Consider the following 16,804-nt stretch of genomic DNA (forward strand, 5'->3'; position numbering starts at 1 on the left):
AGCTAAACTGAATCTCTAGCATGGCTCATGTTTGCATTGTCTGTTGCATTTCTCTTCTTCGTCTTCTCCTCTCCCCTCCTCTCCATTTCCCTCTTCCAAACTTTCTTCTTATGGTTGACTCCAATACCTGCACAACATCTCACAAAGAAGAGTCACATGGTGCTGTGACCTTTCCTTCTCCTCCCATTGCAAATACTGAGCCAGAACACTCTCACGATTAAATAACAGGCTGAAAACCTGTTATATTACACCGAATAGTAATAAATTACAGCCCTGGCCATTACAGGCAAAAAGTGACACCATTCTAGCTCATTTGTCACAAAATACAGAAATGTCAAATACAGAAATATTATTCAATCAATTCTTTATTATGATCCAGAGACCAGAGAGGGAAAATGTTTGAAATAAGCTCTGTCTGTACAAACTGACTAATTGTTCATTGTGCTTTTCATTTCTTTTGTATGTTATACATTGATTTTACTGGGTCTCAGAATTATTATTGTACTACAGTGTAACTAATGCTGATATTTCTGTAAATTGTACACAAAATTTAAATAAGAAAGGACCATGATAATAGGGGTAAAAAGATAGAGAATAACTATAGAGAAAATCAGATTATAAGAGTAATGTCTTTACTAATGTACAAAGAGGAGCATGTTTTTGGCAACAGAACCAAATAGTCTTGATTTAAATAAGAGCACCCATAAAATAATCATCTCAGTTTGCTGAAACAGAAACGTTGAGATATGTCTTCCAGACCTGGCTCCATTGCATAGTTCTGTCAAGCAAACACTTCTGAACCGACGGTTTTCTCACTCTCACTCATTGTTACAAAACTAAACTTTCTGCTTTCCCCCCCACAAGCCTCTCTGGAAAACTGGTTTTAGTGAGTACCTGGAAGGTAATAAATGCATGCAATAAACCTTGAAAAGTGCAGATGAAATGCAATGACCAGTCCCTCCCTACCTTCAAAGCTGCATCTGTTTTATGAGGAGCAATATTTACCATGAACCTGAAGACTGTAGAACAGCTCAGTGACTCCTGCAGCATTTGACACTAAACATTTGTAAAGGCCAGTGTCAGAGATCTGGGCACCATCGATCTGTACAACTTGTCCTCTGTTCAAGAAAGTGATGGCAGCAGTACTAGTGAGAGGGCGGTTATCTTTGTACCACATGATAACTGCAATATAAAATAAGAGAGCACAAGTGTAAAGGTGCATGTGGGAACACAAAATTAATACCTTTTGCATTAATCTGATTTATGCAGTAGACAGCATGTGAAGAAAGGGAGAGGTGAAAAAAATGTTTGTTCAGAACTTATTTTTGGGATACAGTTCAGCACCTTGGATAGTGCATTCAGAGTCTAGGCTAATACCTAGAAGACATTTACACCATCCGCTACTAAGGCCTGTTACAGACTGCCAAAATAAAGCTGCTTCGAGTCTCTTTGGAGGTATGCTGTTTAAATGATGCATGCATCCTAAGAATCCAGAAGCTGCACCAAAGCTGCACTCCAGTGCTTAGGAATGGAGTGTGGCTTTGGCGCAACCTCCGGACTCTTAGGACCCATGCATCATTTGAATAGCATACCTCCAAAGAGACCCGAAGCAGCTTTATTTTGGCAGTCTGTAACAGGCCTAAGTTGCCTACTTAAACATTTTCTGTGACCCATTGTCTTGTTCTCCTCATTGAGTCATCTGCTTATCCTCTTACATGACAGTTTGCACTGATCATTACCATATTAATTTGGGTACATTTCAAGATATCAGCTACAGCCTACACCACACGAAAACATCCTTTGGCTCCTCTCACCAAAGAACTGAAGGGAGTTCAAAGCATCCCTAAGAGTGACAAGAACCAGCACCTTGCAGTGAGGTCTTATACATTTTGGAATGAGACATCACAGCTCAAGCACAGACAAAGCTCTTTCCCAATGCATCAGTAGAGCTAATTCAAAAATTCAAAGGCTGAGTAAAGAAGGGATGCACATGCATATGTAAATGAACTCATTATGAACATCGGTTTATAAGGTGAGAAGAAATTATAAGGAATCAGAAATCAAGAAATACAGGTCAAAAACAGAAGCAAAGACAATCACATTGGACCATGATGGGGAAGAAATTCAAAATCAACAGTTGAACAGTGTGTATATTAGGAGAAATATATGTTTTCAACCTCTCTTCATCAGGCCAGGTGGTACCAAATTTTATTTTTCCACCTCTGGCTTTTTGTATCCCTTAGACTGATAAGACACAGAGAACTAAAGGTAATTTGATTGTAATAAAAGCACTGACCAATGGCACTTAGGAAAAGTAGAGCAAAATCAGGAGCAGATTCTGTTCATCCCGAGTGTGTTTATAATACTTTGCCTGATACGGCAAAAGTAACAGGGTTGTTGTTTTTTCCAGCCTTTCCTTTTGTTGTTGTTTTTTAGTGAGAAGCAGTCCTGTAAATGTTATTTCATTAGTCAACAAATCCAATTTGGCTACTGTTAAGTGTTCACTAGGTTAAAATAAGATACACACACACACATACACATCTTTCTGAATCTCACAGGGTTTTGTTAATTCACTATTAACAATTATTTGTGCTTTCTGCAAAGTATAACTCACTCAATTGATAAAATTATTATTATTATTAACTTTTATTTATAAAGTGCTGTAAATTTACACAGCGCTGTACATACAATCTTTTAGTCAGACGGTTCCCTGCCCTCAGGCTTACAATCTAAAAAGACATGACACAAAAGGAGAAGGGAGTGGTGGTGGGGAATGGGATCAGGTCCAGCAGTTCTTCTCCACCTCTGAGGCCTGGACCAAGGCAGATGGACTGGAGGAAGGGCTTGGCTTCTTAATGGATGGTTAAAAGGAGGCTTCCTGGGTCAGAGAGGGGCTCACCTCTGGGAATGCTTCTCTAAACAATATAGTCTTTAATTATCATCAAAACCTATCTCTTTCAACATCTTATATAAGAATATCCAGTTCAAATTATCAAAAGTTTTCTCTGCACACACAGACCTCAATGTGGCTTTTTCCTCAGTATGTAAAGTATCTAGAACATTGCTGATATTATCTTATAATTGCCTTTTAGGTAAAAATCCAGATTGATCCCCATGGAGGATGATTTCAATTTTACTACTACAAATATTGTGAACAGCTTGTAATTATTATTCAGTAATGATATGGGCCTATAATGATTTGTGAATGTCAAGCCCTGATCTTCTTTTGTTATTAACGTTATATTCACCTCTTTCCAGTCTGCAAAACATAATTCACTGTCTGCTGCAATGGCAATAAGAGATCAAAACATTTACTACAAAGAGCCACCAAGCCATCTGGCCCCAATACCTTTAGTCTTTCAATGAACATTCTGTCAATTCACAGCATCATTTAGCCACCATCAAGGTCTTGACTGAAATAAACACAATTCAACAAATATAACTTGCAAGTTATATATCCTGTTAACAGTAGATCCACTGGTAGAACACAGTAGCCCTTTTCCCTCACACCAAATCTGAAAACTTTAAAATATGGAAAATAATTGTCATGGAGGCCAATACCTGGTAAAGGATTTCCAGAAGCTTTGCACTCCAACTGTATTGGATTATTCACAATCACAGTCTCATTTATTATCTTCCCTGAATCCTTCAGATTGGGTGGCTCTGGAGAGAAAGAAAGAAAGAATATTAAGATCTCAGTGATCTAGCTATCCAGCCTTTCTATATGCTTAGCTAGTTTCTGTATCATTAGCATGACTTTTTGTGTGTGACATCACCAAGAGAAACAAAACTTTTGTTTGAAAAAAGCATCTCCCAATAAAATCAGATTACACTGCCCTATAGAAAGGTCCAGATATATGGGAGGAAAACATTTTTCTAAGCCCAGAGTACCCACAGAACTGCAGGGATTTCCCAGAAAAGTACAGAAATATCCCTTTTCTTCCCTGGAAAGGTTCTGGTGCTCCACACCAATACAAATGAGGACAAGTGAAAGCAGGGCTAATTGTATACATGAGGACTGGTGCAAAACAGAAGTTGATTATAAATTTCCAACATGATTTCTTAGACAAAGGAAAATGCCTTTAAGGAAGCTACACTTCATCAAGCAAAGGCTTCTGGGAAAGCCTACTGGTCCTCAGACACTTTCTGGACCTGCATTGGAGCTTTTATCTAAAAGAAAAATATGGTGAGTTCAGCAGGTGATATTTGAGCAAACGCACAAAATTTAGCTAAATACCGAGGCATTTCCAATGCTGACTGTAAATCTGACTCAAAACCAAAAGATCACTATTTGGATCACTATTATACAGAACCATATCATTTCTTTATTATACTTCTCATATGACTTTAGAAATGTTTTGCCTCCCATGCCAGGAAACAATCATGGTCTGTTTGCGTGTCTATGTCTGTGTGTTTGTGTCCATGTGATAGGACAGCATCTAGTCACTGGGAGAGCTCTGCTGTGTGAAAAAAAAATTAAGCTCATCTAGCAGCTCCTATCTAATACAAACATGTCACCTATCTTGCAATAATGCCTATCTTATGTGCTAATGATTCTCAAGCTTTAGTCATCCAGATGCTTTGGAATTCAGTCTGGCCGATGCTCAGATATTCTGGGAGCTCAAGTGTAAAACATGTGAAGGCGAAAGATTAATCTGCCATCTTCATTAGACAACAGCATATCTGTACCTATTTGAAGGACATCTGTGAAAGTCCAGAAAACATTATATAAAAACTGGCTGTCAATTGCCAGACTCACAAATAATCCTATTTTCTACAACAATAGTGGGGGTAATAAAAATATAAGAATATCATTACTGGGGGGGGGAGGCTAATACAATAATCCAATTGTAAAAAAAGGGGGGAACAGAGCAGGAAAAATGGGCATATACACATTTACTCCCTAGCAAACTCAACAAGCCACTTTTGGTTAGGATAGCCATTACCATACACATGCAGCCAGACATGATGCTGGGCTTCACCAGCTGCATTTGTTGCTACGCAGGTATATCTGCCAGCATCTTCCATTAGGGCCTTGGGAAGCTGCAGGATGCGTCCTGAGGATTCCAGCTGCTCCAGAACAAAACAAAACAAAAGGACACTGATGGATTTAGCCACTGAGATTTCCAAGAGAAAACACTCACAAAAAACAGTCATAGTAACAGGTCCTTCCATAAATTACTATATCCTCCCTAAACACAGCAGTTTATGGAAGGACCTGTTACTATTTTTTTAAATGTAAAAAATATGTATTGTACATGACCATAGGTTGTCACACACAAAAAACACACAGACATAGTAAAAATAGGAAGTAAATGAGATATTAAAATATCACAATAGATGTGACTTTAAAACTAGATTAAATTCCAAAACCTTCATAAATTTAAATGATGCGGATGGGCCAAACATTTTGTCATTTAGGGCAACTTCATATCAGATTCTAGACCTTTCTGTTCAGACTTCTTGTTTGCTTGACAATAACTGGCCTGGGCCTTGGCCTAAGGCTCATAGGAAAGGTCTGGGGCTCTTCTAAATATAATGGGTTCATTATTATAAATTAAAGAAAATATTTTTTTGAGTTGCTGTCCAGAAGTCTTTATCTTGTAGGGGACCTGAAAGGAATTTATTCCTAATTTCAGATGACAGGGGACAACAAAATAAATAATGGGGAAGATCTTCAATTTCATTTTGATCACAGTGACAGAGATGCACTTGGTATGGAGTTTTGGCAAATCTTCCCTCTAATACTGTTGGAGGCATCAGATAAAATCTGGCTAGTGTATCTTCCATCCTTAGGCAACATTTCTCAATTGTAAACAAATAGTCCTCTTGGCCATGAGGTTTTTAAAATAAACTATGGTGCGGTACATACCGCCAATAAGCAGCGTACCTCCACCAATTCTAGGGTTAGGTATCATGCGGCAACCACACGGTCCCTAACCATAGCACGTACTGGCAGCGTAACAATGGCAGCGCCCTATGTACATAGGCGCCGCCATTGTTGCATAAGCACCATGCAGCGTCCGCACATTGCCACATGGAACCTACATAATGAGTGCAACAGTGGTGCACCTGTTACGCCACCCCTGCAGCTTAAAAAGAACACGCTTTTCTCAGGTTCTGTTTCCTGTGGAGGGAAGCCGTGCATTTGGTGGCTGCAGCTTCCTTCCGAAGGAAATTAGGCTGCCGCCTCTCCGGACATTCTTTAAAGTATGTACTGGGCCTATATCATGGTGCAATCTTGATGGCACCCAGAGCTTGCAGAGACAGATGTCAAACACCTGGAGTTAAAATTCCTTTGCCTTTATTTTCTCTTTTCAGTGAAAGAATGCCTCTGAAAACCCTAATTTTGGTGAGAAGATTGGATATGTTATGCAACACATTTTGTCTCTTAAGGGGGCAATGGTCAGTTGTTCATTGTAACAAAGTTTTTCGATTTTCATGAAAAAATGTTCAATCTTGACCAAAAGTTGAAAATATATGAACAGATGGTTGAGGATCAAGAATAAGAACCTGTCTCCAGTCTCAAAAACTGTTGGAGCTGACTTCGGATCCCCTAGGATAGTTCTTAAAATCTTGTTCTGTAAACACTCCAGATCATAAGCCTTCTGGAATCCCCATATCTCTGCTCCAAATAATACCTGTGGTTGTAGTTTTTGTCTTGCTTTGATAAGTTACAAAATTAACAGGAACTGTCTTCCAGTTAAGATGTACCAAAATTTAAGAATGGATCCAATAAGCTGTTCCACTTTAATTTTGGTTGCATTGATGTGAGGGTCCCAGGATCCGGAAGCAGCAAACAGTATGCTCAAATATTGATAGAATTTAGCTTGTTCTGTTTGTTTTTTTCCAATGTGCTAAATATGCTTCTTGATTCCTTCTCTGAATACTACTACTTTCATTTTCTCATAGTTGATAGACAGTTTATTATCTTGGTAGTAGGAATTCAAGTTAACTAAACGTCTCCTAAGACCAATTTGGGTATAGGATAGAAGGACCATATCATTTGCATACATAAGCAGAGATATCTTCCTATTACAAATGTTTGGAGAAAATAATTTTTCATCCCTAATATGTTGGACTATGTTGGACTATTCGTAAAATGTAGTCAGTAATGTGCAGAAGATTTTAATACATTTATATAATTTAACAATACTCTGCTTTGCTTTTTAAGAATTTGACTGTATTTTATTGAACTGTATTGTACATTATTAAATTTCATTTTTAAAAAGATAGAAAAACCAAGAAAAACCAATGGAACAGATATAAGTGGTGATTAACCAATCCTATTCCTTTCAATGTGTCTGTTTTAGTAGGGACTAAAGCTGGATTGGGCCCTCTGTCTTGAATATTAGCTCAAAATCCCAAATTGTATTACTAAACTTTTGAGTTTAGCAATTTAGAAAAAGTATGAACAATAAATAACTGAAGTTATTTTGCAAGCTTTGTTTTAGGATTTTTAAAAATCTTGGTGACTTGTGAATATACTACTGATTACCAAAGTCCAGATCACAATTCCTGGCTCACTCTTATCAACATTTTATAGATTAAAAATAGAGAGCTAGTTTCACCAACAAGCCATGTTGGTTTTGGGCAACTATGTCAAGGGGTCACATGCCACCAATGGTGATAAACTGTGGCTAGTTCACATCTCAGTACTTACTCTAACATTCGCTCTAGCTGTATTTACAGGTTGATTGTCTTTTAACCATGTGATAGATGGGCTGGGTATGCCATTGGCAATGCACTGCAGGGTTACTGGTTTGTGGATGACCACAGATCGCTCAGCAGGTCCAGTTGATTTTATTGTTGGAGGGACTGCAAAAATAAACAAAAAAAGTTTATGTAACAACTGCACAAATATAATAATGTATAAAACATCTCTAAATGGGCTAAATCAGCTCCTGTTATCCATGTATATCTATCAGACCATAGAAGTCCATGGAACAAGTATCTTAATCATTTGTGATAAGTCAAACACTGAACATGCATTTGTCTCTGATAATGGAACTGGTTATTTAATTTCCTCTGGCTACTGGGTATTGAATGCCCTTGCCAAAATGGCAACTGAGTATTTAACTCCCCTGTCTCATTCCTCACAATCTAGGACAACATCAATATTCTTGCATCAAAATGTGGCATGTTTCCCACTCTTTGCTTTACTGACTAATGATGATGATGGAAAAATCTCATGACATTCCGAAACATCTAATTTCCCTATACATTGTGGAGTACAGCAGGGATGAGAAACATGTGGCACTGCAAACAGATAGCAACTCTCATCACCTGTTATAGGAATGGAAAGAAAATTTGAAAATATTCCAAAAAGTAGTCAAAAAGCATGTTTCTTGAGTGTCAGGAAACCCTGTTGAGAGGAAACACGAACTGATTTAGAATTTTTGCAGTTCTTGACTTATTATTCTCCTGGTTTTTTGTTTTGTTTTGTTTGTTTTTAATGCAGAAAGCAACATTTTCTGCACAGGAAACAATGTATTATTATTTATGCAGAAAAATCTGTTTCCTCTGCACTAAATGCTGTCCTCCATACAAAAACACCATATGCAACACTGTGTGCAGAATAAGTCTTGATCTGTGGATAGTATTAGAAACTGCACAGTTTTTAAAGTCTTTCTCATAGGGGAAAAAATAATCAAAATTACTTCAAGGATGAAAATAGCAAATAATTGTATCCCTTTGGCTAACCTAGCTAGTTCTGACAGAAGATGGTTATAGAATCATAGCACCATAGAATTATAGAGTTGTGACCCCAAGTGTACAACCCCCGGCTAATGTAGGAATTCACAGCTAAAGCATCCCTGACAGATGACCACCCAACTTCTGCTGAAAAAGCTCCAGAAGAAGAAAGTTCACCATCTTCTAATGCAGTCTGTTCTACTTTCAAGCAATTCTTACTGTCAGAAAGCTCTTCCTACTACTTAGTTAGAATCTTATTTTTTGCAATTTGAATCAACTGTATTTCTGGAGCAGCAAGATAAAAACGTCTTCAATCTTCCATGTGACACTCCATCAGGAGAGTGAAGATGGCTATCCTAGCACCACTCCATATTTTTCTTCTTCATACTAAACCCACTTCATAATGCTTGGTTCCCAGACTATTTACCATGTTGGTCACTCTCTCCTGAACATGTTCCAGCTTATCAATATTCTTTTAAAATAGCATCTAAGGAAGTAGGCTCAGGTCTACAAAATCTCATGCTACCCTCTTCTTTCTTTGAGTTAGTTTCAAAGACACTACAAGATCCCTTTGCATACTTTTAAAACTATGGCACCCAAAACTGGACACTGTATGCCAGAGGAGATCTGGCCAAAGCAGAATCTGTGCAACAACTTTAGTTGATCTGTCTAACAACTTCAGGAGGGCCACATATTCTCCACTCTTGTACTAACTAGAAGGAAGGGAAGGTGCACTGGGTTCTCTCTATATTTCTCTCCCATATATCTGAGTTTGGCTTTGTGTCCAAGTTGCACTAAGAACAATCAGTAAAGAGTGTAGTGGACAAATTCAATACTACTAATTTTAACAAACAGTATAAATCTTCCCTATGTAATTAAAATTCTGAAATTCTGTTCCAGTGTATCAAGTAAACTACATAATTATACCTACATGTTATATATACATATACACACACACATTCCTCCCTTCAATTATCCCTACTGGAGAAAAAACCCACCATGTACAGTAACAGCAAATTCCTTTTTGTTATCACCAGCCTTGTTTGTTGCAGAACACTGATAATGACCGGTGTCTGACACTTCAGCCCGTGAAATGAGAAGCTTGCGTCCATTCAGTAAGATCTTATAACCAATTCCTCCTTCAATAGGCTGGCCATTTTTCAACCATCTAGTGAATGGAAAGCAGATTTTTAAAATGCCTTGCTCATATAAAATAGAATTACAACTGGTAACATTTTTATATACCGAGAGATTGACTTCAAAGTCTGGGTTTACCATGGTGCCATGTAATATGGGCACTCACATCTCAAAATTCTCATACTATATATGCTGTTGAGTCCCATGTCATTGGGCCAGTAATCCACTTTGGATTTTAATCCAAACTAAGGAACACAACCTAGTTTGATGATAATTTCAGCGCCTCAGATGACTAATCCTTTAAAGTTCTGACTTTAGACCGAAGCAGATTGACCACTGACATGGAAGTCACTAGCACCCACTAGGTTCAGAAGGGAATAATAATGTAACTGCATCAGTCTTTTGAGACTGCTGAACAATACAGTGTCTGGATTGGCCCGTCTGATATCAGTGGGGAAAAACCTGTTCTCCTACAACCTTGATCCACAAGGTATTCCAGTTTCCACTTCATACTGCTAACTTCAGATACCTTGAGCTGGAGAAAATATTTTCCTACTTTAAACCTGGATGTGAGTCATCAGGACACCCGGCCTGAGTCTGACATTTGTACACATTACCTCCATAACAAACAGGTTATATCCCTATTGTATAAAGCACAGGGAGTTATCCCATCTATGCTGAAGTGGTAGCAGAGAAAAAGAAGGTAAGAAGTTTCCTGAGGAAACTTAAAAGAGGGAAGAGAAGAAAATGGTGAATGAATCCTGGGACCAGAACAGAATAATCTCCACATCAGACCAGAACTACACCTGTGCCACGTTGACTTTCCAGGTAGCCTTTGAAGCCTCCTGCTAGTAACTGGACCTTGAGCAAAGACATCATAATAAGAAACAAAACAGTACAATAGGCCCTTCACATCCATGCATTCTTTACTCATGGATTCAACCACCCACAGTTTAAAAATATTCAAAAAATATATAAACTGCAAAAAGCAAACCTTCATTTTGCCATTTTATGTAAGGGACATCACTTTACTATTCTATTCTATTTAATGGGACTTGAGGATCAATGGATTTTGGTATCCACAGGGTCCTGGAACCAAACTACAGTAGATACCAAGAGCCTTGTGAATTTCACTTAGTCTTTATGAAGGAGGGTGGAAAGGGATTGATAGTCACACCTAACCTCCCCTCCAACTATTTGTTTTCCAGATAAACTAAATAAAGACTGGAGAGACAGCGGTAGGGGGAGAAGAGCTGTAAAAAAAGTGGCGCCTTAGACCTACGATATATTTTTGCTACATCTAGAAAACAAGTTTGTAGCTAAGGAAACAGAAATATTATGGAAAAGGTAAAACATCCAGAGTTAATTGAGCCCTTTAGAACCCAGAGTATATCAGCGGCAAACATTTTCCTACTTTAAACTTGGATGTGAGTCACCAATACACCCAGCTTGAGTTTGACGTATACACACATTAATTCTTTTTTCTTGAACAAACAGGTTATATCTCTATTAAAGCTTAAAGCACAGGAAATTATTACATGCATAAGGGAGGAGGAAGAGGATAAGGATGATGATACCAAGCTAGCCCTCTGGAAAAAAGCAACTGAGTCACAGTGTATTAGATATATATTTCCAATAGCAATCACTTAAGAAAAATGGTAGCAGCAGCATGAGAAAGACATTCTATCTCTTTGCTTTAATTTTTCCTTGTGATCAAATGTTTCTGTATTTAATTTTTATATTCACTCAAATTTTACATCAGAAAAAAAAAATTAGGGTTGGTTAGTTTTATACATTTTACCATAGCCCCTTACGTGATTGTTGGCATAGGTGTCCCTGTTGCTGGACAGTCCAATTCCAGTGGACTATGGAGAATCACAATGTAATCTGAAGACTCATCTCCCCCTTCTATATTTGGTGGAACTAAATTGAAGGAAAGCAAAGGAAGGGCATCACAGAGAGAAATACTATGAGAATTTATTTATTCATTCATTCATTCACTCTTTTCTAATGAATATTTTAAAACTGTTTTGACTTCCCTTCTTTTTTAATAGAGCAAATTTTCTAGAACAAAGATCATCTGGGACTTATAATCGGTTTATTTACAAGCTGGAAAGCAAATACAGAATTAGTTTCTGAACCACAACAGTTTACTGACATCTTAAAAGAATTTTCCAGCTAAATCTTAAACCTGCAGATTTTCAGTTTTCACAGCCCACTCTCACTATACGTCAAATGGGCAAAACAATCCCTGTAACCCTACAATCCTGCAGATCGATTCAATCCATAACAATACATTCCAAGCTAATTAGAGAGAGTATATGCCAGGAATAGTTTCTTATAAACTTAATATGGTTTGAGGTCAGAGACATTAGGTAGAGTATAAAATATTCTCACTCTTCTTTGTGAAAATACAATTTTTGGTAACAGGCTTAAATCATAAAAGCTGAATTTCTTTCCCACACACCTAGGATTTCCACATCATATTTGATTTCCTTCTCTCCTGCTATGCTCGTGGCCACACATACATACTGCCCATGGTCAGCCTCTCCGATGTTCAGGATCTCCAGCTTCCTTCCACCAAACACAATGTGGAGGTTGTCGCTTGCTTTCACAGGCACTCCATCCTTTAGCCAGGTCAGTAAAGGAGGTGGGTTGCCAGCTGCATTACACTCCAGCACCAGCGAACTGCCAGCAACCACTTGTTTGTTTTGGATTGTTTCAGAGTCCCCCTCAATAACTGGAGGAACTGGAAAGAAAATGAAGAGAGAAGAAGAGAGGGTTGTTTTTTTCCAAGCCAAAAAAAGGTATTATGAAACTTAATTAATATGATTTCTTTTTACTTAATTCAGCCCTCAGGGAATTTTCCAGGCCAACATTCATTGTACAATTGTCTTGCCTCATGAACAGAATTTTTGCAGGGGTCTAGATGGCATTGTTCATTTGCAACTGTCCTTGTTTTCTCCTGCTTCTCCAGACTATTTTATTTCAATAAAAATGGAATAATGGCATAACATTTAACCATTTGTAGCACAAGGAGCCTTCTATCTGGAAGCACCCATTTCCTCAATGAACACTATTTTCTGGCTAGGTAGCCCCATAACCATAAACAGTGGTTCTCCCTGATAAAATTTGCTTATTGGTAAAATTTGTTTCTCAGTAGTAAAACGTGCTTACAAAAGGGAAGAAGAAGAAAAAAACAAGACTGATCTAGGTGGATTTCATCACTAGCAAAATAAAATTAGACTGCCCAGTAAGTGCATAATGTTGAATGTGTTCTCAGTGATGCCAATAGATAATGTTTATTGCCAATCTAGACATGAACAATACTGATTGTGGAGATGGAAATTATTGAAGAGTCATGAGTAAGAATTATTTTCTTCCCAAATTCCTAAAAGGTTGGGAAAGTAGGATTTGAAACACAAAGTAGAAGTGGGGAGATGGAGCTGAACCTGCAGCCATGCTTCTCACTGATGCTTCGTGGGGCTCAAAGTGATTCCCCGCTAGGAGGAAAATGGCGGTGGAGAAGTGTCCAGTGGCACCTTAAAGACTAACATGTTTTATTTGGCTTTTTTTTTTTTACTGAGCCAACTTCATCAGTTGAAAGGATTCTTGCTTACATCTGCCAACTGAGTTCAGGAGGGAGTGGGGAACAGAAATACAAAAGATAGAAATGTTGCCAATTATCTAAAAATTAAAAAAAATCAGGGTGATTTTTCACTCAAAGAAAATTGCAAGGAGGATGAGGGGAAGGTTCAGTTCTCTCTCTCTCTCGTGCTCAAGTTACATTTGATAACATTTCTGCTCAACTTAATATGAATTGGGTTCATCCTTGAAACAGGTGAATGCCTGCCAAATCAGGCCATAAGATGCTAAAGAGTGGATTTAAGCCAAGAAGAAGCAGGAGTTGTTGTCATCAGGTCTAGAAGTTGTCAAGTTGTGCACAATAGACTCCACCTTTATGAACACACATGTTTAAATAATAACCACAGCTAGGCAGACAGTCTATGATTATATTATAGCTCATCTCTTCTTACCATAGACATCCACTTGGAATACTTTTTCAGCAGTCCCAGCTACGTTGGTGGCCTGGCAGGTGTACTTAGCAGAATCAGAGGCTTGAGCTCGAGGAATCTGGAGAAATTGTCCCCTTTCCAGATAAAGGGCTTGCGGGTTAGAAATAATGATGTGCCCATCTTTATACCACGTTATTGCAGGAGATGGGATTCCCCTTGTCTCACACTCTAGCTTTATCATACTGTTTAGCAAAGTTGACACCTCTGTGGTAATATTTCCTCCTTTAATTGCTGGTGGGACTGTTAGCAGCAAAGCAAAACAGAGAAAAAAACTGTAAACCAAGGTACAAAGAAGGCAAATACAAAAAGCTTTAAAAGTCTAGGTCAGTGGTTCTCAATTTTTTCTCCCTTGGGACCCCCTTTACATCTAAATCTGGACATTATCCCCTCCTCCACTTGACACAGTATATGAATAAAAATATTTTGTTTGTTCAGTGTGCATATTTTATTCACACATTCATGTATATTTCTATTTTAACATCTTATACGGAAATAGCTCTCCTCCTCCTTCTTCTCCCCATTCCCCCCCAACACAGGCTCCAAGCATCCTCTTTGCCTTTCCCTTTCCCTCTAGAACAGAAAAATGAGGGGAAGTCAGGACCTCCATATTCTGCACCTCCTTGCACAACTCTCTTGCTTACCCAAGGAGTCCCAACCCACATTTTGAGGACCACTGATAAAGAGGACTCTTTTCTTTTAACAATCTGGATTTTAAAATGCCCCGCATTGAGTTATGATTGTCTCCCTACTACAAAAGCAAAACAAAATAAAGTCATACATTGTTGTTGAGAAAAACAGTTTCAAAATAATATAAATCACCCCCTAATTGCCAAGGGATATTTGAGACCAACTATGTGAAAGATGTTGTAGCATAAGCTTTTGTAGACTTGGGCCCAGTACAGACTGGTGGTTTGCACCGGCCTGGGGCCAAAAGTAGGGCTCAGAAGCATGTGGACGCTTCGCTCTCCTGAGCCCTAACATGTGCTGCGGGCACCATCTTGGCATGCCACTGTTTACACAGGGTACACAATGATGGCATCCATGCAGCTCAGCTCCCAAATAGCGTAGCACCACACAGATGTCATCATTGTGCACAAGCACACCAATGGCACCCCATGCATGATGGAAAAAGAACCCACTGGGAATGGGTTCTTATTAAGCCTCACAGAGGCTGCAGCATTTGTCTGCTGCAGCCTCCATCCAGGGCAGAAAGGGACAGCGTCTGGCTGCCCCTTTCTGTTTGTCTGTATCCACCCTTGGTCTGCTTCCTCAGATGCATGAGGTGAGTTAGATAAAATGACTCACAATGAGAAAAACATGGTGCTGTTCACCAGGATATCTCGGAAACTTCTCTTCATCAAGCTGAAGAGGTTTCCATTATATGCTTGTATCTATTTTATTTTATTTAGTTTATTCATTTATATAACCCCTTATATCCTGAAGTGGGACCCAAAGTGGCTCACAAAAAACAACCAGCTTAAAAGAACAAAATGTTAAAACACAATTAAAATCATCTTATTAAAATGATAGATTAAAATACTATAAAATCATTAAAAACATACACTAATTTAAAATTGTATATTTTATAACTCCCCCCAAAAGAAGCTTCTTTGCAAGTAATCACACATTAAATGCCTACTTGAACAAAAAAGTCTTTGCCTGCTAGCAGAAGTGGGAAAGAACCAGCCTAGCCTCCGATGGGAGGGCATTCCAGAGAGTGGGAGGGTGGTTCTCCCTCATGCCCTCTCCAAGCAAGGCTGTGATGGTAGTGGGATGGAGAGAAAGCCCTCCCCATGGATCTTAAGATTCCGGCAGGCTTGTATAGAGGGATACTGTCTTTCAGATATCTGTACAAATAATTGAAGAGGCTGGGTTATCTCTAAACAATGCCACCTTGAAAATATAAAGTCAAATATGCAGAATTTATACATATCCTTATTCAGCTTTAAAGAGGTATTTCACTCTGAAGTTGTTTCATTTTTATCTGCTGTTAGATCTCCTCTTTCTGCTTTTCTCACTCTTTTTCGTGTTACTATGATTTTTATATTTTGTTAGTCAATTTGAGCAATTCTTTTTTTAAAGGGGGGAATAGCAAGGCGTCTTAAAGAAATAATAAAATACTTCCTGCATTAAGGACTGCCAAACAGATTAAAGTTGAAGCATGGCTTCAAGACAATGGAACTTCAAAATAGCATTTGTTGTCTATTACAGACTGTCAGGGTCTAAAGTCCTTTATAAACCCTCTACTTTTACAATATCTCTGAGAGGCATACCCATTTATAGAGGGACAAGGTATATGGATTTGTTTTCAATATACGTTGAATGTTTCCCTGAAAAACACAATAGCTATGATTGTCATATTCAAGAAGACCCCCTCTGAAAGACATGTTAATATGTGTATGGTGGGGAAGGAGAAGAAGACAGTATATATACACATTTAAAAGAGAGAACCTCACACATAAACCTTGAGGTCCTACCTGTGCCCAGGCAGTAAACTGAAAAGAAAAGGAATAAGAGGAGGGATTAGTGTGTGTGTGTGTGTGTGTGAGTCTGCACACATGTGTGCATACATGTGCATGTGTGTGCATGTACCCAAACACAGACACACACCCTTACTTCATTAGCCCTCATTAAACCTCCACAATGTCAGCCAGTCCAGAATACTGAAATCAAAACAAAACTGGTGTCAGAATGACTAGTGAGAGCCTTGAGATGAATCTTATAATTTTCCTGTGATTTTGAGAACCACAAATATCATTTCAACACCCCCTGCTGATTTCAGCATGCCTTGAAATCCAAAACAATTCCCTTTGCTGTGGAGGCAGCAGCATATGCAGTTTTCCTGCCAACAATAATGTATGCAAACTAATCGTTTGCAGATGCTTATAAAAGACTCT

The 16,804-nt window shown here is 38.4% G+C and overlaps 1 protein-coding gene across 1 annotated transcript in view; it reads right to left on the reverse strand.

The window, feature by feature from the left end:
- Positions 1-16,804, reverse strand: part of HMCN1 (hemicentin 1) — a 275,643-nt gene that overhangs the window by 105,167 nt on the left and 153,672 nt on the right. Inside the window, 8 exon segments of the mRNA XM_042463441.1 lie at positions 1,006-1,182; positions 3,562-3,663; positions 4,947-5,070; positions 7,664-7,818; positions 9,693-9,862; positions 11,646-11,754; positions 12,299-12,580; positions 13,869-14,147. Coding sequence (XP_042319375.1) covers positions 1,006-1,182; positions 3,562-3,663; positions 4,947-5,070; positions 7,664-7,818; positions 9,693-9,862; positions 11,646-11,754; positions 12,299-12,580; positions 13,869-14,147 — 1,398 coding nt within the window.

Source organism: Sceloporus undulatus, chromosome 4 (genome assembly GCF_019175285.1).
Source record: "Sceloporus undulatus isolate JIND9_A2432 ecotype Alabama chromosome 4, SceUnd_v1.1, whole genome shotgun sequence".
Lineage (NCBI taxonomy): Eukaryota > Metazoa > Chordata > Lepidosauria > Squamata > Phrynosomatidae > Sceloporus > Sceloporus undulatus.